Source organism: Silene latifolia, chromosome 5, assembly GCF_048544455.1.
Source record: "Silene latifolia isolate original U9 population chromosome 5, ASM4854445v1, whole genome shotgun sequence".
NCBI lineage: Eukaryota > Viridiplantae > Streptophyta > Magnoliopsida > Caryophyllales > Caryophyllaceae > Silene > Silene latifolia.
Genome location: NC_133530.1, coordinates 74,515,388 through 74,542,791, shown reverse-complemented (window position 1 = coordinate 74,542,791; position 27,404 = coordinate 74,515,388). Strand labels below are relative to the sequence as shown.

The 27,404-nt window shown below is 37.5% G+C and overlaps 3 protein-coding genes and 1 non-coding gene across 6 annotated transcripts; all 4 read left to right on the top strand.

Moving 5' to 3' along the window:
- The first annotated feature begins 6,250 nt into the window (after nucleotides 1-6,250).
- LOC141657565 (REF/SRPP-like protein At3g05500) lies at nucleotides 6,251-9,227 on the top strand. Of its 2 annotated transcripts, none has more exons than XM_074464839.1 (3): nucleotides 6,251-6,471; nucleotides 7,251-7,478; nucleotides 8,510-9,227. In XM_074464839.1, exons 1-3 carry the CDS (start codon nucleotides 6,436-6,438, stop codon nucleotides 8,978-8,980), a joined length of 735 nt encoding a protein of 244 aa, XP_074320940.1. In that variant the 5' UTR covers nucleotides 6,251-6,435; the 3' UTR covers nucleotides 8,981-9,227. The 2 variants fall into 2 exon arrangements, with proteins under 2 accessions (XP_074320940.1, XP_074320941.1); XM_074464840.1 differs by having other exon boundaries at nucleotides 6,261-6,471; nucleotides 7,254-7,478.
- A 337-nt stretch (nucleotides 9,228-9,564) lies between these two features.
- LOC141655541 (receptor-like protein 7) lies at nucleotides 9,565-13,175 on the top strand. The gene is made up of 2 exons (XM_074462616.1): nucleotides 9,565-9,571; nucleotides 10,183-13,175. The coding sequence occupies exons 1-2, from the start codon at nucleotides 9,565-9,567 to the stop codon at nucleotides 13,173-13,175; spliced, it is 3,000 nt and encodes a 999-aa protein (XP_074318717.1).
- A 2,727-nt stretch (nucleotides 13,176-15,902) lies between these two features.
- On the top strand, nucleotides 15,903-22,698 carry LOC141657563 (putative pentatricopeptide repeat-containing protein At5g43820). 2 transcript variants are annotated; one of them, XM_074464837.1, is made up of 3 exons: nucleotides 15,903-17,889; nucleotides 18,561-18,682; nucleotides 21,807-22,698. In XM_074464837.1, the coding sequence occupies exon 1, from the start codon at nucleotides 16,021-16,023 to the stop codon at nucleotides 17,722-17,724; it is 1,704 nt and encodes a 567-aa protein (XP_074320938.1). In that variant the 5' UTR covers nucleotides 15,903-16,020; the 3' UTR covers nucleotides 17,725-17,889; nucleotides 18,561-18,682; nucleotides 21,807-22,698. The 2 variants fall into 2 exon arrangements, with proteins under 2 accessions (XP_074320938.1, XP_074320939.1); XM_074464838.1 differs by having other exon boundaries at nucleotides 22,429-22,694.
- Nucleotides 19,042-19,112, top strand: LOC141658364 (small nucleolar RNA snoR127). Its single transcript, XR_012549254.1, has one exon. It is a non-coding gene; the product is annotated as a small nucleolar RNA snoR127 (small nucleolar RNA).
- Nucleotides 22,699-27,404: the final 4,706 nt, after the last annotated feature.

The window sequence follows — 27,404 nt, the reverse complement described above, 5'->3', positions numbered from 1 at the left end:
TGAGGATGACGCGCATGTTAACACTGGTACTTTTCTTGTTAATGGTGTTTATACCTTTATTTTGTTTGATTCGGGGGCGTCACAGTCGTTTGTATCTTCGAGTCATGTTAAAAGGTTGGGTTTGAGAGAGTATGAGTCTGTAAGAGAGGAAGTTTTTATACCTTCAGGTGAGTCTGTATCGTGTGGGAGGTTGTATAGAGATGTATGCATGATAGTTGAGCAAGTTGATCTACCTGTAGACTTGCTAGAGTTTCCTTTAGAGGGTTTTGAGATGATAGTCGGGATGGATTGGTTGGGAAAGTACAAAGCTAAGATAGATTGTCATTAAAAGAAAGTTTCTTTGAGAGATCCTAAGGGGATTAGTGTGTCTTATCGTGGGTTTGTTGTCAAACTCAAAGTTAAGTTCATTGCAGCTGTAACCTTGAAGTCCTATCTGAGGAAGTGGTGCCCGTTGATCTTGTTCCATGTGAGGGATGACAGGATGGAGAGTCCGATAGTTAAGCAGATACCAGTTGTGGGGGAGTTTCCATATGTCTTTCCAGAGGAGATTCCGGGTTACCACCGAAGAGGGAGATAGATTTCAGTGTTGACCTGAAACCGGGGACGAGGCCAATCTCTAAGGCACCGTACCGGATGAGTCCTAAGGAGTTGGAGGAGCTAAGGAAGCAGTTAGATGATCGGATTGAGAGGGGATACATTAGACCTAATGTATCACCGTGGGGAGCACCAGTTCTGTTTATGAAAAAGAAAGATGGGAGCTTGAGGTTGTGCATAGATTACAGGGAGCTGAACAGAGTGAGGGTGAAGAACAAGTATCCTTTGCCAAGGATAGATGACCTGTTTGATCAGTTGAGTGGTGCATCAGTCTTTTCTAAGATTGATTTGAGGTCGGTACCATCGGTGAAGATTAGAGAGGAGGACATACCAAAGACAGCTTTCACGTCGAGGTATGGCCATTATGAGTATGTGGTGATGTCGTTTGGGTTATCTAATGCACCAGCTGTGTTTATGGATTTGATGAACAGAGTCTTTAGTCAGTTTTTGGACAAGTTTGTGGTGGTTTTCATAGATGACATCTTAGTCTCTTCTAAGACTAAGGAGGAACATGAGGAGCATCTGAGGATTGTGTTGCAGACCTTGAGGGAGCATGAGTTGTATGCAAAGTTATCCAAGTGTGAGTTCTGGTTGGAGAAAGTTGCTTTTCTGGGACATGTAATTTAAAAATAAGGGGTAGTTGTGGATCCTGCAAAGATTGAGGCAGTTACCAAGTGGAAAGTACCAAAGAATGTAGCTGAGATCAGGAATTTCTTGAGTTTAGCTGGGTATTTTCGACGGTTCGTGAAAGATTTCTCCAAGATTGCTAGACCTATGACAGCTTTGATGAGGAAGGAGAACAGGTTTCCTTGGGATGAGAGTTGTGAGACGGCGTTCCAAACATTAAAGGAGCGTTTGACAACAGCTCCAATCTTAGCATTGCCTGAAGGGAGTGAGAACTTTGAGGTGTATACAGACGCTTCAAATAATGGGTTGGTTTGTTTGTTGATGCAGAATGGTAAAGTGATTGCCTATGCTTCTAAGCAATTGAACCCTTATGAGGAGAATTATCCTACACATGATCTGGAGTTGGGTGCGGTTGTGTTTGCTCTTAAGATTTGGAGACATTACCTATATGGGGCGACCTTTAAGGTATTTTCACATTACAAGAGTCTCAAGTACATCTTCACTCAAAAGGAGTTGAACATGAGACAGAGGAGGTGGATGGAGTTGATTGGCGATTATGACATGGATATTATCTACCATGAAGGGAAAGCCAATGTAGTTGCAGATGCTTTAAGTAAGAAGAGTGTGCATTCTTTGTGCACAGCCATATCTTTGATGAGATTGAGAGATGAGGTTGGGAAGTTTGGGATACATATGATCCAGAAAGGGGATGTCATGGGAGATTTGATAGTGCGGCCTAATCTTTATGATGATATTCGCGGTAAACAGGTGTTGGATCCCAAGATGGTGGAGTGGAGAGAAGGAGTAGAAAAAGGGACAATGTCTAGATTCTCTATTCATACAGATGGTAGTCTGAGGTTTGATGGGAGGTGGTGTGTCCCTAATGATGAGGAGCTGAAAAAGATAATCATGACAGAGTCTCATTGCACACCATACTCGGTACATCCAGGTGGTGACAAGCTATACAAGGATTTAAAGAAGACTTTCTGGTGGCCTAGGATGAAGAAAGAAACAGCTGAGTTTGTGGCCCGTTGTTTAATATGTCAGAGAGTGAAAGGGGAGCAGCGACGGCCACAAGGTAAGATTCAGTCTCTTGAGATACCTGAGTGGAATTGGGAGTCCATTTCTATGGATTTTATCGTGGGCTTACCGAAGAGTAAACAGGGAAACAACATGATATGGGTTATAGTGGATCGACTGACCAAGTCAGCTCATTTTGTGCCAATGAAAGATACATGGACTAAGGCACAATTAGCTATGGCTTATCGGAAGAATGTGCTGAGATTGCATGGGGTGCCTAAAGACATAGTCTCTGACAGAGATTCGAGGTTTATGTCACGGTTTTGGAAAGAGTTGTAGGAGTCTTTGGGAACTACATTGAAGATGAATACACATTTTATCCTACGACAAATGGTCGACGAGAGAGGACAATCAAGACTCTTGAGGATATGTTACGAGCCTGTGTGATGGACTTTGGTGATAGCTTGGAACAGTGGTTAAATTTGATTGAGTTTTCTTACAACAACAGCTATCACACCAGTATTGGTATGGCGCCATTTGAGGCTTTATATGGGAGGAGATGTAGGAGTCTGATTTGTTGGGACGACAGTGCTGAGGCAGTGGTTTTAGGACCAGAGATGATACATGAGATGGTAGAGCAGATTAAGCTGATCAGGGAGAGGATGAGAGCGGCCCAAGACCGACAAAAGAGTTATGCGAGATCTACATCGCGGGATATAGAGTTTCAGGTTGGGACAAGGTTCTTTTGAAAGTGTCTCCTATGCGTGGGGTTATGAGATTTGGTAAGAAAGGGAAGGCCAGAGTCGAGTTCATAGGACCATATGAGATCTTAGATCGTGTTGGAGAGGTTGCTTATCGGTTGGCCTTACTGTCTGCTTTGGATAGGGTACATAATGTGTTTTATGTGTCTCAACTGCGGAAGTATGCTAGTGATCTGTCACATGTGTTAGAGGTGGAGAACATAGAGTTAGATGAATCCTTGTCTTATCTTGAGGTGCCTAAACAGATCCTTGACCGGAAGGTTAGGAAGACTAGACATGGTGAGACAGTCTTGCTTATGATTCTTTGGTCTAATCATGAGGTTGAGGAAGCTACATGGGAAGCGGAGGAGGCCATGCGAGAGCGTTACCTGTTTCTTTTTTATCAGGTATGTATGGTTACGGGGACGTAACCTTGTTTCTTTTAGGGGGGTAAGAGATGATCGCGAAGAGTTTTTACATCTTTTGTGTTGATTTTGATATAGTTAGTGGTTGTTTGAGTCGGGTTGAGTTTGGTTTGGTGAGTATGTTTTGGAATTTTATGTTGAGTTTTGTTTTTTTGTTGTGTCAGGGAGTGTTAGTGTGTCTTTGTTTTGTTGTGGTTTGAACTTCGGGGACGAAGTTCTTTTTAAGGAGGGAAGATTATAATACTACGGTTTTATGAGTCTCTGGGTACTCTATCAAGTGGGGCTTACTCTGTCGAGTAAGTATGTTTGAAATACGAAAGAGTAGTCTGCCTGTAGGGTACTCGATCGAGTAACCTTGGCACTCGATTGAGTAAGTGGCACTCGATCGAGTACGAGACTTACTCGATCGAGTAAGTCGGTTATCGGGTAATGTTTGACGGGTTTTGTTAATAATGCGGATTAATATATATAATACTCCGTTATCTTTCCTAAACACTTTTTACAAACCTAATTCAAAAAAAGAGAGATTGTAAACTACGTTGTTCAATTCATTCGCATTATTGGCAAATCTCGGAGCTAAAGAAGTCGGATTTCGTTGTTCTTTATACCATTGTGATCCTTGCGTCAAAGGTAAGTTCTACGTAGCGTTTTTATAGTATTTGGCTGAGTTTGGTTAAACCCTAATTTGGGGATTGGGGGTTTTATGGTTATATTATTGTGGTAGTGATTGTATGATTATGTGTATAGGAGGAGGGTTCGTAGAAGAAAGGTTTTGAGACAGCTGCTAGATCGTCTGCTTTTGTGTTTACATTCCAGGTAGGGTGTTCCCTACTCAGTATTAATTACATAATGTGGTTGGTGATTTTGTGATGATTGTTGTTAAAGTATAATGTTGGTATTGTGACGGTTGTTGAATATTATCTTTGTTGTTGTTGTATCCGCTCTACCGTGATTTTCGAGGTGCGTCCCCTGGTGAGTGGAGTCACTTGCGGGAGTGGCTTCACGCCTTTGATTCGCCTTATACATGGAACCCGCCACGAAGGGATGTGCATTAATGAACATGGGTTTATCGCTCGATGGAGATGAGCGGGGCTTAGGTGGGAACGATTGCGGTCCCCCACTGGCGGTGTGGAGTACCTGTTGCGATGGGTATTCTGGCAGGACTACACACTTTGGTGTGTAGTCAGTGATGTGGAGATGGATTGTGGAGTTTGGGATTGATGTGACGATTGAGCTGTTTGGTATTTATCTTATTGTGATTGTGTTGTGTGATTAGTACTAACCCCGTTGTTTGTTTTGTAAAACTATGGTGATCCATTCGGGGATGGTGAGCGATTGTTGAGCGAGTTTGATTTGAGGCATTTGGGCTAGGTTGGGATGAGTCACCACGAGCGGTTTAGAGTCTTCCATTTGTCATACTTTAGTTGTTTGAGACATTTGGTTTTGAGAACATGTATCGTACTTTTAACAGTTTTGGATTTGGATATGTAATCACTTTAAACCTTATTGCTATTTAAATAATGTTTCTTTATTGTCATTTGATTATCATTGCCTCGGAAAACCGAGATGGTGACGTTCCTATAACTGAGTGGTCCTGGTAAGGCACTTGGAGTATGGGGGTGTCACAATCATAATTAGAGAAAGAACAATAGTGATCGAGAAAAACACATGTAAATAAAATAATTAGAGAAAGAACAATAATGATGGAGATGACAAAACCTAAAACCATAAAGCGGCAGATATTTACCTGATAATTAGAGAAAGAAAGAGACGATGACAACAACAGTGACGGAGATGATAAAGCGACGATGATAAAGTGACGATGAGAAAGAGTGTGGTTGTGTGTTTGTGTTTGTGTTTGTGTTTGTGTTTGTGTTTGTGTTTGTGTTTGTGGCTGTAGCTGATCTGTGTTTGTGTGGTATATATTGTGCAAAGTATTAACAACGGTTATTACACATAAACCCGTTGTCATTAGATAATATATTAACAACGGTTCCTTATAAAACCGTTGTTAAAAAGTATTAACAACGGATTTTAATATAACCTTTGTAATTACTTTTCACTAATTTTGCGCCAAATTATTAACAACGGTTATAATGTATTACAGAGTAAACTGTTCTTATTAGTTTTTATATTAACAACGGTTGTACAAGTTTGACCCGTTGTTAAAACCAATAACAACGGTTAACAACACATAACCGTTGCAATTAAGTTTAGTAAAATTCGCGTCATCCATTCTACAACGTCTTATGGTGATTTTCGTGAATAAGCGTTGTTAAAGGGCCGTTGTGGTTGCCTGGATTTGTAGTAATGATAGGGAGATGTTTAAGTGTGGGTTAATTTTAATGTAATTATTATTCGTTTCGTTTATTATGGGATCGTAAAGATATAAAATTTTCAAATTAAACGAATTTTGATGATATACTTATTGCTATATACTTACCCCTGATTAATTTTTTTTTTTTTTTGAGAGGTTAATGTAGGACTAATTGTTTTTAATTGATATAATTGCTATATTTTTGGTACTTTTTGTATTAAAATTTCTATATTTTTAGTACTTTCGTGCCAATTTTTAGGCTGTGTCGTGCCTGATTCGTGTCGGACCCACTTATGCCTGGGTACGAAAATTTGAAGAAAATCGCGTCGGAGCCCGTCTCAAGCACGATGCCACGATCGTGCCAGATCCGTACCGCCTCGAAAAACTCGTCGTGCTGTGCCGTGCCGTGCCGCCCGCCGGCCCACGACCCGAATTGCCAACTCTTATTCTTAGGTGTTAAGTAAATTTGAAAGAAAAATGATGGGCGGAGAACTCAATTAAGTTAACAAAACCACCTGCGCGTTTGTAGTGTTTCTTAACGAACAAGTAGTCAAATACTTGGCCCAAATTAAGTCAACCTTCTTTCCTCCCCTTTATATACTCCCCTCTTTTATTTTAATTTTCCCCAAATCAAGAAAAAGCCTATCTTCGCGATTTCCTTATTCTTTCTTCCTATTTCTTCCGATTTTAAAGCCGATTAATTTCATCCGACATGGCCGAATATGAATCTACTCCCGATCATCAGATGGTATGTATGTATATATTAATTTCGATTTCATTGCTTTTACGATTCATTGATTTGATTGGAAAATTGTGTCAAATTTAGGGTTTGGTCAATTAGGGTTGACTTGATGTCGTAAATTTCATCACTTTCCGTAAGATGTGTAGCGATCATATGTTTTTCTGTATTAATTGATCTAAATTTTGTTAGTTTAGTTATGATTAGTCTCCTGTGAAACCGTTTTTTTGAAGAACATAAATTCGAAAGAATACGTATCCATGTCACCTTAATTGAAAAACATAAACTGATAAAGACGGCCTTACACAAGAATTTGTGATTTAGGAATCAATGATTGAATAATTCTAGTTTGTTAGGAATTTCGCACGCGTTTTTGGGTAATTTAATTTGTTGATAGTTGTCAAATTGATCCGTAAAGAAATTGGGGAGTCTTGTCCAGTTGATGGAAGTTACTGTAAAATCATATTCCCTCCGTCCCGGTCATTTGTTTACCTTTGGTTTGTGCCAAGGAAAGCGGAAGGGGCCAATTATTAGATGTCAAGTGAACCAAATTGAGTGGGGAGGAATTGCCTATCAAAGGCATTTCTAAAATAGAAAGGTAAACATTTGACTAAGACACTCAAAAAGGGATAGGTAAAAAAATGACCGGGATATAGGGAGTAATAGTTCATTGCGAATTCTAGGCAGTATTTTGTAAATCAATTTTAATGAACGATGATTCCTTAAGCCTAAATATGTGATGGAAATTAGTAGAAATCTTGTTAATTTGTTTGGATGCTTTATTGTAGAAGAGTGGAGATGAAGAACAGAAGTTAAAATACCTAGAGTTTGTGAACACTGCTGCATTACATGCTTTTATATGCTTTGCAAACCTCTATGGTATTGCCAAGGAAAAGGCAGGGCCACTGAAACCGGGGGTTGAGTCCGTTGAGAACGCAGTCAAGACTGTTGTCAGTCCGGTTTATGATCGATTTCATGATGTTCCAGTGGAGCTCCTCAAGTTCGTCGATGACAAGGTAGATAACAGTCCCTTATTATATTTTCATTCATGGAAAATTAGGGTGTGTTTTAGTTAGGGTGGTTTTTATTGCATATTATGCTTTGTGTTTCTCGTGTTGTATTGAATCTTGTTATCCCGAGTCTTGAGGGTTACAGCTTTACTAATTGATTGCGAATGGAAGAATGGAAGTAGCTTGTTTGTTATCAAATTTGTAGTCTTCTTACTTTCGGGTGGAGAAATTTGATGCATTAGTGTGGTAGTGCCTGTGTTTTAGTTCATTAACTTGGCGTGTGTCATGGTTCTTTGTTTTAATCGGGACTTTCAGCAGTTGATTCTATTATTCTTGAAATTTGGGTTCACATGTCAATTGATAGAATAGGGCCACATTAAGGGGATGTTTGGTTGAGTGATTTTCGAATGGGGTTAGACTATTATCTAGCCAATGATTTCTAACTCCACCCCCAACCCCTTGGAATCCCATACCCACCTTCTACCCTTGGATTCAAACTCCATTCCTTCCCCTTATTTAGATTGAACCAAACAACTTTAAGATGGAATGGAGTTGGAATCCCATTCTCTATGGTATCATATTCCATTCCTTTCCATTCCTTCATTTCAAACCAAACGACCCCCTAAGATGTCGTAGACATTATTACGGTATTAGACTACTCTGTAGTTATCTTAATCTTAAACGCGCGCCTAGGAGCAAGCCTCAGTGAGGCATTCGCAAAATTGCAAAAACCGTCATGCTACGCCTTGTGGACAATGCACAAATAGTGTGGCGCCACTCTATGATGTAATATTCATATAGTTCTCTTTAGCTCTTTTAGTGCGCCTTTTCCGTTGATCCATTTTCCCTACCTTTTATTATGTGTTGAGCCCAAAAAGGGATGTTGTTTACAAAAACAGTGCACCTCCCACTTTTTAAATTAACGTCATTATTGAAGAGAATTAGGAGTTTTAATTCTAAAGCCATTTTTCGTTGAAACTTGTGTTTCTGATCAAGAAAATGTGTAAAATATTTGATTCTTTTTCTCTTGGGTGTAGGTTGATGAGTCTGTTGCCAAGTTGGAGCACCGTGTTCCACCTGTTGTGAAGCAGGTGTCGTCCCAAGCTTACACTGTTGCACAAAAGGCTCCAGAAGTTGCTCGTGGTGTAGCTTCCGAAGTACAACGAACAGGTTTGAAGGATACTGCTTCCGGGATAGCAAAGAATATCTACACGAAATATGAGCCAACGGCCAAGGTTCTCTACAACAAATACGAGCCAGTAGCCGAGCACTATGCAGTCTCAGCTTGGCAGTCACTCAACCGTCTGCCCCTTTTCCCTCAAGTTGCTCAGGTTATGGTACCTACTGCTGCCTTGTGCTCTGAGAAGTATAATCAGACTGTGATGACCAGTGCCGAGAAGGGTTTCAGAGTTGCAAACTATTTGCCTTTGGTACCAACTAAGAAAATTGCCAAGGTGTTTGGTGCCTCTGAGGGCGAAGCTCAGCCACTGGTGATGCAATCAATGTAGCTGTTGCTGCTCAATGGATAATGTCGTGGGAGATGTTGGTCATTTCTTTTCTTGTAAGATATTTGGAGAAAATGTGTTGATAGTGGAACTTGATGTTTGCTTAATTATGTATTGGTGGCTAGATTTTAATGTGGTTATTGATGAGTCTACTGAACCTTGATGTTGCACCTAACAGAATTTTCATGTAATATATACTCACTCCGTCATGTGTATGTATCCCATATAGGGTGTGTCAATATTTTCGTTTCCATTTTTATTTTTTACGCAAATTTTTTAATACAGAAACCTCTGGTCTATGAAATGTTTGCTTAATTATGTATTGGTGGCTATATCCATCCCCATCACTCCACCAGTCAATCCCCTAAACCAACCAGTGTGCCCGCACCTGCGAACCGAGCCAACAGCCGCTATAATATTGTTTCATTGGTTTTTATGCTTTTGATTTTGGCAGATGGAATAACAATAAAATTGAAAAACTAGTACAAATGTACAATTATTTTACGTTTTTTGCTTTTGAGATCTAAGTTTTTATGCTTCAAAAGACCAAATTTAAAAGCCGTTTGACTCACCTTATGACACCTTAAATGGCAGGTAATTATGATGATGGTCATGAGTTTCATTGAAAAGGCTCTTATATTGAAGTTCAACTGCTCAAGGCATATGAAAATATGAACTATGTCCCTCAACAAGGGATAAAAATGTATATCATACAAGGATGCATATTTAGGTATTCGTTTGTTTTTTTTTTGTTTTTAACAGCAAGGTATTCGGTTTTGATGTATGCGAACATGCGAGCGAATCTAATTTCAAGGTCTCAGAGTAACATAGCTTATGACAACTCGAGACTCGTTGTGTACACCATTGCTTATATTTTCTAGAGATTTAAAAGTTCCAACTAATTCCTAATGTATCTGGTCTATCACCAAAGTCGATTCCACAGAGACCATGGCCGGCCATTGACTTTGAAGATGAAGTCATGCTTGTTATCAGGACAAAATCAACCAAGTAACCGACCTCAGAAAACAAGTCTTTTTCTTTCATTAATTTCCACTTAACCAATTTCTGCTATTTAATTCTAAAATCCAACATTTTTTTGAATTTATCAAAACACAAGTCTTACACAATGCACATCTCACTTGCATGGCCTTACACCTTCATTCTTACATGCATAAACATACATATATACATCTATTTTATTTCAGGCAAATGCCTTGATGATCAACTCTCTTTACTCCTTGAACTGCGAACCAGTTTCGAGTACGACCACCTGACATCCACTAAACTAGCCCACTGGGACCCCTACAAAGACTGCTGCCAGTGGAATGGAGTCGACTGCTATGACTCTGATGGTCGAGTCACTGGCCTCGACCTCAGTAACGAGTCCATCACTAGCGTGCTTGACAATTCCAGTGCCTTGTTTCGTTTACTATCTCTTCAAACCTTGAATTTGGCTGATAACTTTGCGCTTGGGAGGATGCCCTCAGCTTTCAGTAGACTAACTAATCTCGTTTATCTTAACCTATCCTCTTGCTTTGTTGGAGACATCCCAAGTGATATAGCTCACTTGGTAAATCTAGCAACTCTAGATGTCTCAACTACCTATCAATACCTTGGATCTCCATTCGCCCTTTCAAGTACCACTTTTTCAAGCATCATTCGAAATTTAACACGTATCAGAGAACTTTATCTCGATGGAGTCTGGATTTCTGCGACAAGGGTAGAATGGGAAATGGTGTCCACATTACTCCCTAGCCTGCAAGTCTTGAGCATGTCTAACAGTGACATTTCAGGGACAGTGCCAGGTAAACTTTTTCAAGTGCCAACTCTGCAAGTTCTTGACTTGTCATATAATTTTGAATTAGGCGGAACTTTGCCATACTTTCTGCAAAATGGATCCCTTCAAGTTTTACTACTTTCAAACAGTAAGTTTTCAGGGATATTACCAAATTCCATCAGTAACCTAAAGAAGCTTCGTAAAATAGATGTTTCGAGTTGCAACTTTCATGGAGTCATTCCGGTATCTATCTTAAGTCTCGGTAAACTCGAGCATGTTGATCTTTCATCCAATAGTTTTTCGGGTACAATCCCATCATTTTCATCAGCAAAGAATCTTACCCAACTAAATCTTGCAAACAACTTGTTGAATGGCACTATCGACTCTATAGTCTGGGAAGGCTTTTCGAACTTGGGAGTCATAGACTTGTCAAATAATTCATTGACAGGAAGAATTCCTATACCACTTTTGTCATTGCCATTACTTGAGGAATTAGTTTTGAGGCAAAACAAGTTCAATGGGCAATTCAATGAGTTATTGAACATACATTCCTCCTCGGCCCTGACTACTCTAGACTTGGGCTATAATAGCCTAGAAGGGATAGTTCCAAAGTTAGTATTCCAATTTAAAGCCCTTGAGAAACTTGATCTTTCTATGAACAAGTTCAATGGAAATCTACAGTTAAGTGAGATACTTGGCATCTTGAAGAATCTAACCTATCTTGATCTTTCTCACAATCGCTTGTCGATTAATGCAAATGATATCCCCGTAAACTCTCCCCTCCCAAAATTATACACGTTAGGTCTAGCTTCGAGCAATCTAAGAGTCTTCCCGGAATTCCTAAGGACACAACCATCATTGAAAAATCTTGACCTGTCAGATAACAAGATCCAAGGAAGAGTGCCATTTTGGGTTTGGGATGTTGGTCGAGAGAATCTTATAATCCTGAACCTTTCCTGCAACAACTTTGTGGGTTTTCAACTCCCTTTGCCAGAAACTAAGTTGTTCACACTGGCAACACTTGACCTACATTCAAATAATATTCAAGGGCAAGTCCCGGTTATATCGTCTCAGGTAGGATTGATATTTCTGGACTACTCGGACAACAATTTCACTTCATTTAACCAAGAATTTGGCAACTCAATTTCCTCCGCTATTTACTTTTCCATTTCAAGAAATAACATCTATGGAAATATCCCGACATCTTTATGTCGCTCTACGTTTAATCTTGAGGTTCTTGATCTTGGGTACAACCATCTAAATGGTACGATTCCTGATTGCATTGTCACAATGACTAACACCCTCGGTGTTCTGAATTTAAAAGGAAACAACTTAGTGGGTATCATTCCTAATGAATTCGGAGACAAATGCGCTCTAGAAACTCTTGATCTAAACAATAATTTTTTGCGAGGAAGGATGCCAAGATCACTCGCCAATTGCCGAAAGCTAAGGGTTTTGGATCTGGGTAATAATCGATTGAAAGACACCTTTCCTTGCGAGCTGAAGACCTTGTCCAACTTGAAGGTTCTTGTTCTTAGAGCAAACAAATTCTACGGAACTATTACTTGCACAGAAAACGATATAATCTGGCCATCTCTTCAAATACTGGATGTGGGTTCCAATCACTTCAGCGGTGAGCTTACTGCGCGATTTCTTTTCCAATGGAGGTCAATGATGATTCGAACAAATCAACTCCAATCACAACTCAGCCATTTGCAATATCATGTTACCTCATTGAATAGTTTTTTTAGCTACCAAGATGTGGTTACAGTGACAGATAAACATTCTCAACTTGTCCTGCAGGAAATTCTGACAACCTTCACTAGCATCGACTTTTCAGATAATGCTTTTTTCGGGCAGATACCAATGGAAATCGGAAATGTGAATGCTATTGTCGTTCTCAACCTTTCACACAATTTTTTCTCGGGCATGATTCCATCGTCTATTGGAAATCTGACCCAGCTTGAGTCCTTAGACATCTCATGTAATGCAATAGGTGGCATTATTCCTCTTGAGCTAGCAAACTTAAATTTCCTAGAGTACTTGAACCTGTCTTACAACAAGTTATCCGGAGATATCCCAAAAAGCACTCAGCTTCAATCATTTGATGCATCATCGTACGAGGGAAACAATGGCCTACACGGTCCACCACTGACGTCGATTACCCAAAAGGGTAAAGCCCCTGAACTTGTGCAAACAGCGGGTCTACAAGAATCAGACAGGGTTTCTATGCTGAAATGGATGCTAAATGGTGCTCAAGTCGGGTTTTGGGTGGGTGTTACAATAATTGTTGGGCCACTCATTTACATCCGAAGATGGAGGCAATGGTATTATTACCATGTAGACGGGCTTTTGGAGAAAATGTTGAAAACTGTAGACTCGACAAGGCGAAAAAGAAGCACGAGAGCAAGAAGGAACTGAAGCACGAGAGTAATATACACTGTATAACCTCAATGCCCTGAAATCAAGAATATACAGATAAACAACCCCAAATAATCTGCTACGGAGTATTATTAGTGATTAATGGGTGCATTTGTCAATTTACATATTAGTTATCATCTATTGTTAGAAGTCACTAAATCAGAACAACAACCCAGCTTCGCACAAGACGAAGGTAAAAGATAAATCAACATTTCGGATTTATATAGTGTGTGTTATAAATCAATGAATTTTCAACCTGTTATGTAAGACATATGGGCTAATACATGTAGAATTGAAGACAAATAAAGCAGCGAATTTCGTTTATAATTGTGTAAACCGGTTCAACGAGTTTCGTTCCAAAGATCGTTAAAGTTTGACGCGTTCGAGCTTTCATCCGAGTTACGATTAATAGGGGTCTTGATTCTCACCATTATTTGTTTAACACAAATTCTCATTGAAGACATGACATATCCGTCACAAGCTGAAGACGGATACCATTTTACCTCACAATGTACCCACTTTTTCTCTCTCTGTAACACTATTCATGTGGTCCCCTTTCTCCACTAACCCATTTTGTTACCATTTTATCTCACAAAATATCCGTCACAAATGGTAACCCGTCACAAGGGAGACCAATTGGTTGTTTAATAGGTCTAGATCGAATAAATATCCAATCCGACTCCATCAAATCAGACGAGTACGACTCGTCCCCGCTTCCGCTTATACGTTCAATTTTCGTACCACCATTGATATCGTGTGAGCTTTTAAGACTATCCCAAGCAAGGTCAATTGTTAGGTCATGACCTTGCTTGGTCACACTAATCAACAATTAACCAAAAAAATTATGGTGACTTTGGAGAGAAGAGGTCAATTTGTGACCTAGGTCGTGACCTTCTACTTGAGAGAGTAAAAGTAGATCAAGATAAATAAAGTGGGATTAAGAGTAAAACAGGGTCGCGATCTAATTAGCGCGACCTTTGCATGAAATGGTCTAAAAGTTAAGGCCAACTTAAAGGTTCACATGGGAGATAGAAAAAAAAGTAGCTAGGAAAGCATGAAACAATGATAAGGTAATTTATTGTTCTTGTTTTTTTAGCACGTAATTGTTTAATGAATATTTATTCTTTGATTAAATTAAGATATTTTTAATTTTGATGTCAGATATAATTTCTCCCGACGATTAAATTGTCGGAAACAAGTAAACGAAGTCAATTGCACACTGATAGATGTTCGTAAGGACGTTTTATTTAAGACGGACTATCCATTTTCTTTAAAACGGATCTAAATACTAACACCTAGTGCTAATAAGGATAACAAAACTTTTGGGATTTTTTTTGGTTACCAGTAGCGAAAATTACCCAAATAAAACAAAAAACATAAAATCTCATTTGTGACGGCACGTATCCGTCACTCAAAAGTGACGAATACCATTTTCTCTCACAAATGATCCAAATAGAGGAGAGGGGGAAGCACATGGGGGGTGCCCCCACCTTGTCCCCCCTATCCGTTTTGTGAGTGGCGTTATCCGTCACTTGCTCCGACCCGTCTTCAGCAAGACTAACTGAACAAAAAATACAACTAACCTTTGGCATTTTTGAAACAATTTATCATTTAATTTGTTTTGTATTTATCCCGTGTCATGGTTAGAGACGAATACTTGTATAGTTTTATCTTAAACAAGAATTTGTCACGTTCAGGCTTTATTATTTGCTCATTGTAAAAATAAGAAAAAATTACAAATAACCACCATGTATTTACGTATTTTTACAAATAACCACCATGTATTTCTATTTTTACAAATAACCCCCAAACTTTTACGTATACTCCCCAATTACCACCGTATATTTGAATTGAGAGTCGTTTTTCATATTTTCCGACTCGTTAATGAAAGATTTACACGGAATACCCATATTACCCCCACTTACTTACATTCGCTAACTTTACCCAAACCTACATTTTCAATCTCATTTCCCCAAATCAATTTTATACTTTCAAACCCTAAATCCCCAAAATCCCCAAAATCAATTGATTTTATCATTCCCCCAAATCAATTTATACTTTTCATACTTTTCTAATTACATTATTCATAGACGCTCATACTTTCCATATCATTCTTTCATTACTCAATTATCTTATCTGGGTTCTTGCAATTTCTGTATAACAATCAATATTTTTAACAATTTGGATTGATTTTGGTGGATAAACAAATCCCATTTCCGTTGGATTATATTGTATGCAGTAATGTAATGGCGCATATTAGACATGGGAAACTTGTGTTAACTACCTTCAGTGTCCATTAATGCTGCTATTTGTGCAAGTTTCAAACGTTTTGATGACATGTCCTCTACATTGTTTATGCTCCTTTTGTTGCTATTGTTTGATTTACTAAGTTAAACTGAATTTGAGTTGTTCATTGCAAGTATAAATTAATTTGGGGAATTGGGGAAAATGAGATTGAATATGTTAAGTTTGGGTAAACTTAGTGAAGGTAATTAGGTGGGGGTAATATGGGTATTTCGTGTAAATATTACTGTAGTGAATTGGAAAATATGAAAAACGAGTCTCGGTTCAAATATACGGTGGTGATTGGGGGAGTATACGTGAAAATCTGGGGTTATTTATAAAATAGAAATACATGGTGATTATTTGTAAAAATACGCAAATACATGGTAATTATTTATAATTTTTCCTAAAAATAATTTAGGCTGAAGTCAATTTATCTCTCCAGTCTCCGGTCTCCCTTAGAAAAACCCTTGTTGTTTATTAGGTGATTAGGGTTTGCCGCTTGTGTAAACATCAACGGCGATGTAACCCTAGTTACTGGAAACAGCTTTGCTGCTCTTCCATGGCGGTTTATCCTCTGCGCTTCTTCTTTTCCGTTAAACAATCCAGGTACCCTAATTTCTCTTTCCTCTTTTCCCCATTTTCCACCCTGACAACTTCTATTAATTCAAATCAAATTAACTCACACCCAAACACAAACCCTAACCCTAACCCTAACCCTAATGCGGACGAGTCACAAATCCTCAATCAACTATCTACTCTTTTGCCGATTCGTCGTACGACGATACCTAATTTATACTCGCCGAACTCGATTTCATCCTCGATTGGGAACCAAACGGTAATTAACAAGTGTTCTCCAGATGGGTTTCTTCCAATTGAAGATAAATTACGAGGGGTGTTTATCCAAAAACTTAACGGTAAAGCTTCAATTGAAAATGCGCTATCTTCTGCTTTGGGTGATGGAGAAGTCAATGTTGAGGTTGTTTCCAGGGTTTTAGATAGAGGGAATTTAGGGGGTGAAGCTATGATAATGTTCTTTGATTGGGTTGTTAAGCAACCCGGTGTCGGTAGAGATGTGGGGGTGTATAATGTTGTTTTGAAAGCGTTAGGAAGGAGAAAGTTTTTTGATTTTATGGTGGGGAAGTTTAGGGAGATGTCGAATGAGGGGGTTTGTCCCAGTTGTGATACACTTATGATTGTGATGGATAGTTTTGTTAGGTGTCGTCGGTTATCGAAGGCGTTGGAGGTGTTTAGAGATCTGGAAGTGTTTGGGATGAAGTGTGATACTGAGGCGTTTAATGTATTATTGAGGTGTTTGTGCAAGCGGTCTCATGTGGGTATTGCGAATTCGTTGTTGCATTCAATGAAAGGGAAAGTGGTGTTTGATTGTGTTAGTTATAATGTGGTTATTGCTGGGTGGGCGAGGTTAGGGAAGGTTGGTGAGATGGAGAGGTGTTTGAAGGAAATGGTCGATGATGGGTTTTCTGCTAATTGTAGGACTTATAGTAGTGTTATTGAGTGTTTGGGTAGAGCTGGTCAGGTTGAGGATGCTGTTAAAATTTTTAACAGCATGGAAGATGAATATTGTCGCCCTGATGTCAGAGTTTATAATGCAATGATTGCTAACTTCGTCTCTGCGGGTGACTTTGGTGAGTGCATGACATATTACAAAGATATGTTGAGCAATGATTGTGCACCAGACGTAGATACATATAGAACCATAATTGCTGGTCTGATAAAGTCTCGGAAAGTGGCAGATGCACTTGAAATGTTTGATAAAATGTTGCGTCATGGACTCACTCCGACTACTGGGGTTATCACTTCGTTCATCGAGCCTTTATGTAGCTTTGGCCCACCACATGCTGCGATGATGCTTTACAAAAGTGCTAGGAAATATGGCTGTAAAGTATCAGTTACTGCTTACAAGCTGTTATTTATGCGGCTTTCTCGGTTTGGTAAATGTGCAATGCTTCTCAAGTTGTGGAATGAGATGCAAGAGTGTGGGCATTCTTCTGATATGGATGTGTATGAATATGTTGTAAATGGGTTGTGCAACAACGGACAACTTGACACTGCCGTATTTGTTATGGAGGAGGCCCTCCGTAAAGGATTCTGTCCAACCAGGCTCATGTATAGCAAACTTAACAACAAACTGCTTGCTTCTAATAAGTCAGAGATAGCTTATAAGCTTTTTCTGAAGATAAGACGAGCACGTGCTAGTGAAAATGCTAGGAAGTACTGGCGTGCTAATGGATGGCACTTTTAAGCTAGTTGTTGGTCATCTTGAATGACACAGTATGATTTGCCAGAATGTCTTGGTGGAACGAGATTTGGTAACACAGAAGTAGGTTTGTGTACCTGGTACTGTTGAAGGGGTTGTCTAGCTACAATAAAATTCCTTGCGTATAAGTCTAAGAGGATTCACATGCAGGTGAGATACTAGCTATTCCACTTTGGGTTGTTAATGTTATATACTTCATTGTTCTCCACTTCTTTTTGTTGTTTAAATCGAGGTCTTAAGGATTTAATGCTCTTGGATCTTTTTTTATTGTTAATGTAGATTCTTATTTGCATTTCTCATGTTGCATTAACGTGCAACTCTGCAAGAATTCCCTTGTTCAACACTTGTATCCTTGAAAAATATTGTCGACTTTAGAGAAAAATGAATGCAAATGATAGTATATGTACTTCTGCAATTCGGAACTCCTTGGTCTATTGCTTGCATAATAATTTATTTATAGGGTGAGTGTTTGCGACTAATGATTTGTTATGGAGTTTTTGTACCTAAATCAGTACAGTGCTCTCATATGTCTCACGAATACATAGATGATTATTCTTATGTTTGCATCTACTGGACATGCCTTTTAGAGTTCTTTTTGTTTCTAAATCCTATAATTTGTCATGAAATGTTGTACGAACATAAAGTATACACATAGTGGAGGAAAAACACACCCCATTACAGCATTACTCATTATTTCAGTCAATATTATCACCATCCATGATATTGTATCACCACCTGCTTATCACTTTGATAAAAGTATTCAGATGTCTATGCAACAAACACAAGCCACTCAATTTTCTTGGTTCTGATGGGATGTGCAGGTATGTGCTGCTATTCTGGATTTCTGTCAGGTTTTAGGTACAGAGATCACTAAGGGCCAGGGGTGCCAGTGGAGAACAGCTGAGTTTCACTTGACTCAATCCCAGTGCCTCATCAACATGAGGTAGATATATTCATTGTAAAGTCAAGGCCATTTCTTTCTTTCTGCTACTATTACTTATTAGATGCAGTAGTACTTAAATCAGCTAAATGCTTGAAATATTTTATTAGTTTAATTCTGCTTATATGTCAGATGTCTCACATATGTGATATAATTTGCACACAGTCCTCTCAAATATTCTGTCACGCGTGCCATCTTCTGGATATGTTCCTTCTTTGCATTTTGATGTTTTTACCTTTTCCAAATAAACGCAACCTATCTCATAAGTAATTTCATTATTTTTTTAGCTGAAAGTAGAAGTGCAAATGTGTTACGTTATGCCTGATTTATATTTCTTATAGTCCGATTTTTCTTGATTCGGTCTGGAATGATGCAAATTAGCCAAATCTGAAACAAATGTGCTCCTTTTGGCATTTCTCTCTATATAACCAGACCGATCCTAGTTCTTTCGAGACAAAGGCTTGGTTGTCGTGTTGGTTTCTCCCTGTACTTTTTATGGGTACTTGGTGAGTCTTATTTGAGACTTTGAGGTGCCATAAGTAGAAGTGCTTTATTGTGATCGATAGAATTGAGATCGGTTTACATGCTGACCAGAAAGCTTCTTTTTCATACTGGCTTTGTTTATTTTACTCATTTGGCTTAGGAAGAAGTTTCTGAATGAACATCATTTTGTGATTTCTAAGGTTTAAATGCCTCAAGAGTACTGTCAGTGATTGAAACTTAAGTGAATATTGTATATTACTGTAGAACACATTTTATATTGCCATGCTTTTCTTGCCCTTCTTGTTCGAGGATTAGGATGATTTGGGCTTAGTTATGTACAATGTCTTGTAGCCTTACATGAGGATGCTTTTCTGGCAAGGGCAAAGATCCAAAATGCCTTTGTCATAGTGTGGGAACTTTGGGTGATATTAAGTGAAATAGAATCACCAAAGTTTTTGATATTTTGAGGTTGTTGTGTCTTGTGTGTGATTAATCTGGTGATTAATTTAAGACATAAGGTTAATTAGTCATGACTATCTCGTATTTCAATTAGTTATTATGTTAGAAACGTTGCAACTCTCAGTCTCTCATGCAAATTGTTTTGGCATTATGCTTGTCTTGTGTTTTCTTATGCCACTTCCTTTTATCTTTCCCCCAATTTATCTGGAATGATGCAATTTAGCCAAATCTGAAACAAATGCGCTCCTTTTGGCATCTCTCTCTGATCCGGCCTCAAATTATTTTGGGATTAAGGCTCTGTTGTTGTTGTTGCTGTTGTCGTCGTCATTGTTTTCTCGCTGTTCTTTTGAGAATTGACCTGGATCTTATATGAGGTGCCATAAGTAGAAGTGCTTTGGTGTGATCGATAAAATTGAGAAGGATTTACCTGCTGACCAGATATACCAAAACTTAGATAGGTTTTACATACTGACCTGTATGATTTTGTGATATGTAGGATATTTTTTGATATGTCAGCCAACCCCAATCATTTTGGGATTAAGGCTCTGATGTAATGCCTTGTGAGTAATTTTGTCAGTGGTTGAAACTTTTATGAACATTATAGATTGCCATGAGACTCATTTTTATATTGCTACACTATTCTTACCCTTCTTGTTTCAGCTTTAGTCTGATTTAGGCTTCAGGAGCGCATTTGTTTTTGAAACTGTGATAGGTTTTACAAGGTCTCGTGTTCGATTCTGATAAGTGGCCTTTTTAAAACTCCAATTAGCTTTTAGAATTGAAATAAGATAGCCCTTATCAAGGCTCGAACCTGCCTCTCTAGTACAACATACAAACAATTGAGATACTAACAAGTGATTGTTACTCGCATATCTAAAATTCTATTTATTTTTGGTATAAAATGGTGTCCTTTTTATTGCACAATTGAATATCTAAATAAACCGTTCTACTTTTTTGTAACAATATTCATATACTCCAGACCAATGGTAACACTTACCTAATACGGCCGTACCACACCAATGGTAACATTCCTTATTTGGCCCACAATATTACCAAATTATCCTTATACCCATTTGATATTTACATAAAATGTCACTACATACCCCACCTACTAAATCACAATTAAACCCACAATTACATACCCCACCAAATTTCTTCCCTCCTTGCCCCTTCTTTTACCCTCTTTTCTTAAAAACCCCATTTTTTACCACGTTACCATTTGTATGGTACGGAGGGAGTACCTGTTAAAAAAATATTTAATATTTATATGAGCCTAACCTAAATAGGGGCCTATCTTTTAGATATCGAACAGGGCCCCTAAAATGTAAAGGACGGCCCTGTTTGTGATTTATGTTAGTTGTTGTGAATTGTCTTTGAGTATGAAGACGGTTAATTCTTGCCCTTCTTGTTCGAGGATTAGGATGATTTGGGCTTAGTTATGTACAATGTCTTGTAGCCTTACATGAGGATGCTTTTCTTGTAATAGCAAAGATCCAAAATGCCATTGTGATAGTGTGGGCACTTTGGGTGATATACAAGTAATAAAGAATCACCAGAATTTTTGATATATTTTTAGGTTGTGTGTGATTAATCTGGTGATTAATTTAAGACATAAGCTTAATTAGTCATGACTATCTCGTATTTCAATTAGTTATTATGTTAGAAACGTTGCTACTCTCAGTCTCCCATATGCAAATTATTTTGGCATTATGCTTGTCTTGTGTTTTCTTATGCCACTTCCTTTTATCTTTCCCCCATTTTATCTGGAATGATGCAATTTAGCCAAATCTGAAACAAATGCGCTCCTTTTGGCATCTCTCTGATCCGGCCCCAAATTATTTTGGGATTAAGGCTTTGTTGTTGTTATTGTTGTTGTTGTTGTTGTTGCTTTCTCGCTGTTCTTTTAAGAACAGACCTGGATCTTATATGAGGTGCCATAAGTAGAAGTGCTTTGTTGTGATCGATAAAATTGAGAAGGATTTACCTGCTGACCAGATATACCAAAACTGAGATAGGTTTTAGTGTTTTACATACTGACCAGATATGATTTTGTGATATGTAGGATATTTAAATGTCTCGTGAGTAATTTTGTCCAGGGGTTGAAACTTTTATGAACACTATTGATTGCCATAAGACTCGTTTTTATATTGCTAAACTATTCTTACCCTTCTTGTTTGAGCTTTAGGCTGATTTAGGCTCCAGGAGGAGACTCAGTCAGATTTTGAAGTATGAGGCAGTGTAGGCTGCAATGATGGCACATCAACAATTAAGATAAAGCCGTGACAACTGGTTCTGAGATAAAGTCTCTTAACTAAGATCTAATACCATGATTACATTTATCTTGCTGAACCTTACCAGCTGCCTTGTCTTTACTACCTTAGTCCTTGGCCATATCAATTTGAAGAAAACTAAACTATTAACGAGAACCAGAGAAAGTAGTCGTTTTACTTTAGCAATGTTATGATCTAGATTGGCTGGGTTAATGTGCAATGTGAATGTAAAATTACTTGAATTTCATTCCGTTTCATTATTGTAGAGAGTTAAATTTAGTTCAGGATTAGGACTCTTCCTATACTCAACCACATAATTTTGGGACTCTTTGGAGTGATCAACTCCATAGCATTGACTATATAAGGCAATAATAACTCACGTTAAACCATCTCCAATAGTTTACTGTTCATATAGTTATGCACTTGTGCTTATATCTATGTTATATGCATTTGCTAAGATTGTTTGTTATTTCACGTAATTTTTAGATTATATGATATTTGAATATAACCATAATTTTTTTTTTCTTTGATGATCAGGTGTCTCTTCTAAGAACTACTACTACTAAATTCAAGATAGTGTGTACCTATTTCGGCCACTGTGAGTGATTCTATGATGTGATTACGATGAATTGATGATATAAGTAGACTTTGATATGAGTTCAATTTTATTTGTTTTTTTCCGAGTATACTGACTCGCTACGAGTTTGATTCAGGTTCCGACGAGGTCAATATTAAATTCGGTTCTGCTTTGATTGTATGAGATGTCTTAGAAAATCAACTCTCCTGAAAACGTCTTATTTTATAATTTGTGATATAAGGCTAAGATCGATATTTGTTCGGGAATTTCAGAATGAATTCGAGCCCCCTAAATAGATGTGTCCGTTCACAATTTGATATGTGGAGAGAATAAAACATATACTTTTATGATTTAGCAGGAATGTGATCGAAATTGTGAACATGGAAAGTGAAAAAAAATATGGGTTTCATTATTCAGGGAATGTAATGTAAAGTAATACTCAAATGAGTGAATAATAATTTTAATTCTATCACACTCTAAATATGTTTCCAATACGTAATAGGAGTAGCATGTAGCCGAACACATAGAGGTGCCGAATACATAGAGGAGACTACGTCTACAAGCATCTACGGAGTACAATGTTACTTAACTAATAGCTTGAGTTTCCTATGGATAAGGAAAGTATATGGGTCAAAGTGGTATTTAAAAAATACTTAAGAAATTGTTCACTATTTGATCATAAGCCTAATTCAGCCTCTTCTTGGCAATGGCGTAAACTAATGAGTCTTCGGACTCTATTTAGAAAAGGACTGAGATGGCAGGTAGGTAATGGTAACAACATTAAGTTTTGGTCTGATAATTGAGTTTTTTCACACCCACTTACAACCAGTATGGTTGATGATGATAGTAACCGTGATCTTAATCTTTTGGTTAAAGACTTCATAACCTCAGACAAGCAATGGGATGTTTGTAAATTATCCAGTTTAGTGAATAACGATATTATTAATCAGATTACTAACATTCCAGTGCCACATAATGATATTCCGGATACCTTAATTTGGGAGTTGTCCGTAGATGGAAATTTCTCTACCAAAACAGCAACTTGGTTAGCGCAAGGTTTGTTCGATCAAGCTCTTGACAAATGTGAATTTCAGTGGATTTGGAAATTGAATATTCCTCCTAAATTGAAATTTTTTCTTTGGAAAGCCTGTGTTGATGGCCTTCCAACGAAAAGTAGACTTCTCAAGTGTCATATTGATGTCCCACCTCATTGTGTTCTGTGCAACAACCCTATTGAAAATAAAGATCATTTCTTTTACGAATGTCCTTTGATTGGGTCTGTCATCCAAGACCTGAACATTATTAGTTTCAACGAGTTTTTATCAAATTATGATACTATTATAAGTCAGAGTTTTCTAACGAAACTTAATTATCTCAAGGATTTAATTTCAAAAGATGACTTTATAAAGATTATCTTTATTTGGTGGAATGCATGGTTCCATAGAAATGATATTATCTTTAATAATGTTAATTTAAGTATCAGCAAACTTATTACTTTATGTAATAATAGCACTAAGACATGGAATGTGACTAGATTTAAGGATCTCAACAATCCCGAGGTAGAAGAGTCAGCTAGAAACAATTCTAGTAAGGAAGAAATTTGGTGGGAAAAACCTACAAACGGTTTCCTAAAACTAAATTTTGACGGATCGAGAATAGAAGGCAATAAAGCTGCTTTAGGATATTCTTTAAGAGATCACAATGGTAAAGTCGTTTTGTTGGGAGCAAAAAAGTGCGGATCCAATAGTATCCTTATTGCGGAAGCACTTGCTTTAAAAGAAGGTATTTTAGCAGCTAAATACTTAGGAATCTCAAAGTTAATTGTGGAGGGTGATAACATGTGTTATTAACTCGATTAAAGTACTTGGCAAATTCCGTGGGAAATTTCTAGTATTATCAAGGATGTGAAATTAGACCTTCATTTTTCGATGAAGTGATAATTAAACATTCTTTCGTGAAGCCAACAAGGTTCTTGACTTCATAGGCTTCATTGGACATTCATGTCCAACTCTTTCGAGTGGTTTGATAGCCTGCTGGCTTTTAACTTACCTCCTCATTCGAAAGGATGAGATAGGTTGGTCTTACCCTAGAAGATCAACCTAGTTTTCTTACCTATTAAAAAAAAAAAAAAAAAAAAAAAATAGCTTGAGTTTCCTTTTTTTTAGGAGGTATACCATCCTGATCGAGACAATATCAGTTATCTAGCATCCCAAGCAGCTCTTGAATAATAATGTCATTGATGTAATGATGTTGGTTGGAAAAAGTTTCTTTTTCCCCGAGAAACATGTAGTAGACTCACGTGCGGCGTAGACATATTTCAATGATTATATCACAATATGCGGCGTAGACAAATTTCTTAGAAACTAATTTGGTTAAATTAGTTAAACCAAGACATCTCTTAATCATTGAAAAAAAATTGCTTTAAATGAGATGATCGAGTAGTATACTACATAAATTAGAAGTTGAGAAAGATAATATTCTTCTAAATTTTTTTGGTTAAAAAATTCAAATTAAATGACATAATTAATCAACCGGTAAGTCTCTCTTAACACGGTAGTATCCGTCTTATGATTAAAACAAGTCAAATATACACCTATTTGCATATATGAGACAAACATTTTGTTATTCTCTATGCATTTTTCTTTTGTCTCATCTATAATATTTGACTCATCTTTAGTTAGAACCCCTTACTTGCTCAAGAGTGTTTGGTTCGATCTCGGAATAGATTGAGTATAGTAATAGGGTGGAATGGATTTAGAAACTTGATTGTAAACATGGGTATGAGATTCCAAGAGGTTGGAATGGAGTTAGAATTCATTGGGATCTAACTCCATTTCAAAACCCTCTAACTAAACAAGAGAATAGATTGAATCCATTCAAATCCATTCCAAAAGCTCCAACTAAACACCCCAAAAAAGACTCAAGAGTTCTATCAATGACATCATTGGTGTGATGATACGCATAATAAGCATAGAAAACATGTTGAAAATAAACGGAAAATAAGAGGATCAAAATACATACAAAGGAAATTGGATTTTTTGGGCAACAGAACCTCATAATCGTTTTAATTACAATCGAAAAGAAGTTATTAAGCTTTTTTTTAAGTTATTGAGGCAGTTTTAAAGTTATTTGATTCATTTACAAGTTATTAAACAATGTTTGTTGGACTTCATGAAAAATTCTCCATTTGTCTTTAATCAAAGACAAATAAATTACGCAAGAAGTAGTTGCTTTTATTGTTAAATCCGCCTAAAATTAGATTAATGTCATCTCACTAAACAAAATTGTTTGTTGGATTATTTAAAAAAAAAAAACGTTATAAAAGACTTTACCAAACGTCCCGTGTATCGCACGGGCATTAAATCTAGGAAATATAATATAAGACGGTTATATTTTGGAAACTATTAAAAGGTAAATAAATCAAGCTAGATTTTCAAACGATATAATATTTTATAACTGTTTCGATTTGATTTAATACATATATTTAATATATTTATGTAAATATATAACCTCTTAAAATTGTATTCCTAAATATTAAAAGTAATTATGTTAGTAATGAAAATAATTATTCTAACATTGAATATAATAATATGTAAGTAATCACTCATTTGAATAGTTAAAGTAAGTATATTAGCAAGGGGAGTAGTGAAAAAGTATTAAAAGTAACAACGAGAATAGTGAAATTATCAATATTCATGCGGCAGTACTGGAAGTAAACCGTAGTAATAACGAATGTAATAAAAGCAACAATAGTAACAACAAAAGAAAGCATATATGAACGATTAGCTAACTAATCGATTTAAGTAAAATATTAATAGCGGGAGTAGTTAATTTGTCTCATAATTTGTTTTATCGTAATTTTAAGATATAACATAAAAAAATATAGTTATATTTCCTAGACAATACTTGCCGCTTTAACACGGCAGGTTGTAAAAAAAAAAAAAAAAAAAAAACGAGAAGGAGAAGGAGTAGGAGAACCCGGATTTTGTCAAGTCGGTGAATTCTTCCCCTTCATCATTATTATTAGGGTAAATTGATAACTTATTCCTAGTATAATACGTTTTTTCAAATTTTATACCTAAGATAATTTTATTTCAAAACTTATACCTAAAATTCTCATTTCTTTCATACTCAATACCAAATTATATGAATTGACCATTTTACCCATAATAATTACCCATCACCACCTTTTTCCAAACCCATTAACCCATCCCCACCATATCACCTCATTAACACCCGCATCACAACTCATCCACCACCTTCACAACAACTCACCTCCTCCCCCGCTAACACCACCACTGGTGTCGAACTGCCTCTGCAGTTGCGCTCTTGCCGGCGCCGCTGCCATACAATCTCCTCCCTCCAACTACGGCTCTTGGTGCACCACATCCCGTCGAGCCCCTAAAACCTAACCACCGCCCCTAGTAAAAAAAAGCCCTCCACCAGCACCGAGATCCCCTTCCCCATCTTAAAAAAATATCATATTTCCTACAAATTACAATTGTTTGTTGGTGCTCTCAACCTCATCCTCTCACTTGTCTTGTGTTTATAGCACTAGTGTTATACTTCCTCAATAATCGTCACTGTTTTCTTCTTATTTTATAACCAATTCAAATTAATTAATCTTCACCATTATTCCTATATTCATCATCATTTTTCCATTTGTCTGGCACTATTGTTTATGTTAATGGTGGTGAGATTTAGATGGCTGTTTTGAATTTGGATTTGGGTTTGGTGGATTTTGGTTACTTTGTTGCGGGTGTTTAATGAGATAGATTTAATAGGGATTGTCAGTGGGGAGAGAGCACATGCGGTGGCAGTCTGAAGCTATGGTGGTGCCGGAGAGGGGAGAAATTGGGTGGTGGTGGTGGTTTATTAGGTGGTTGAGAGAGATTAAAGAGTAATGCTGTGGGGGAAAGGAAGTGAATGTGATAGC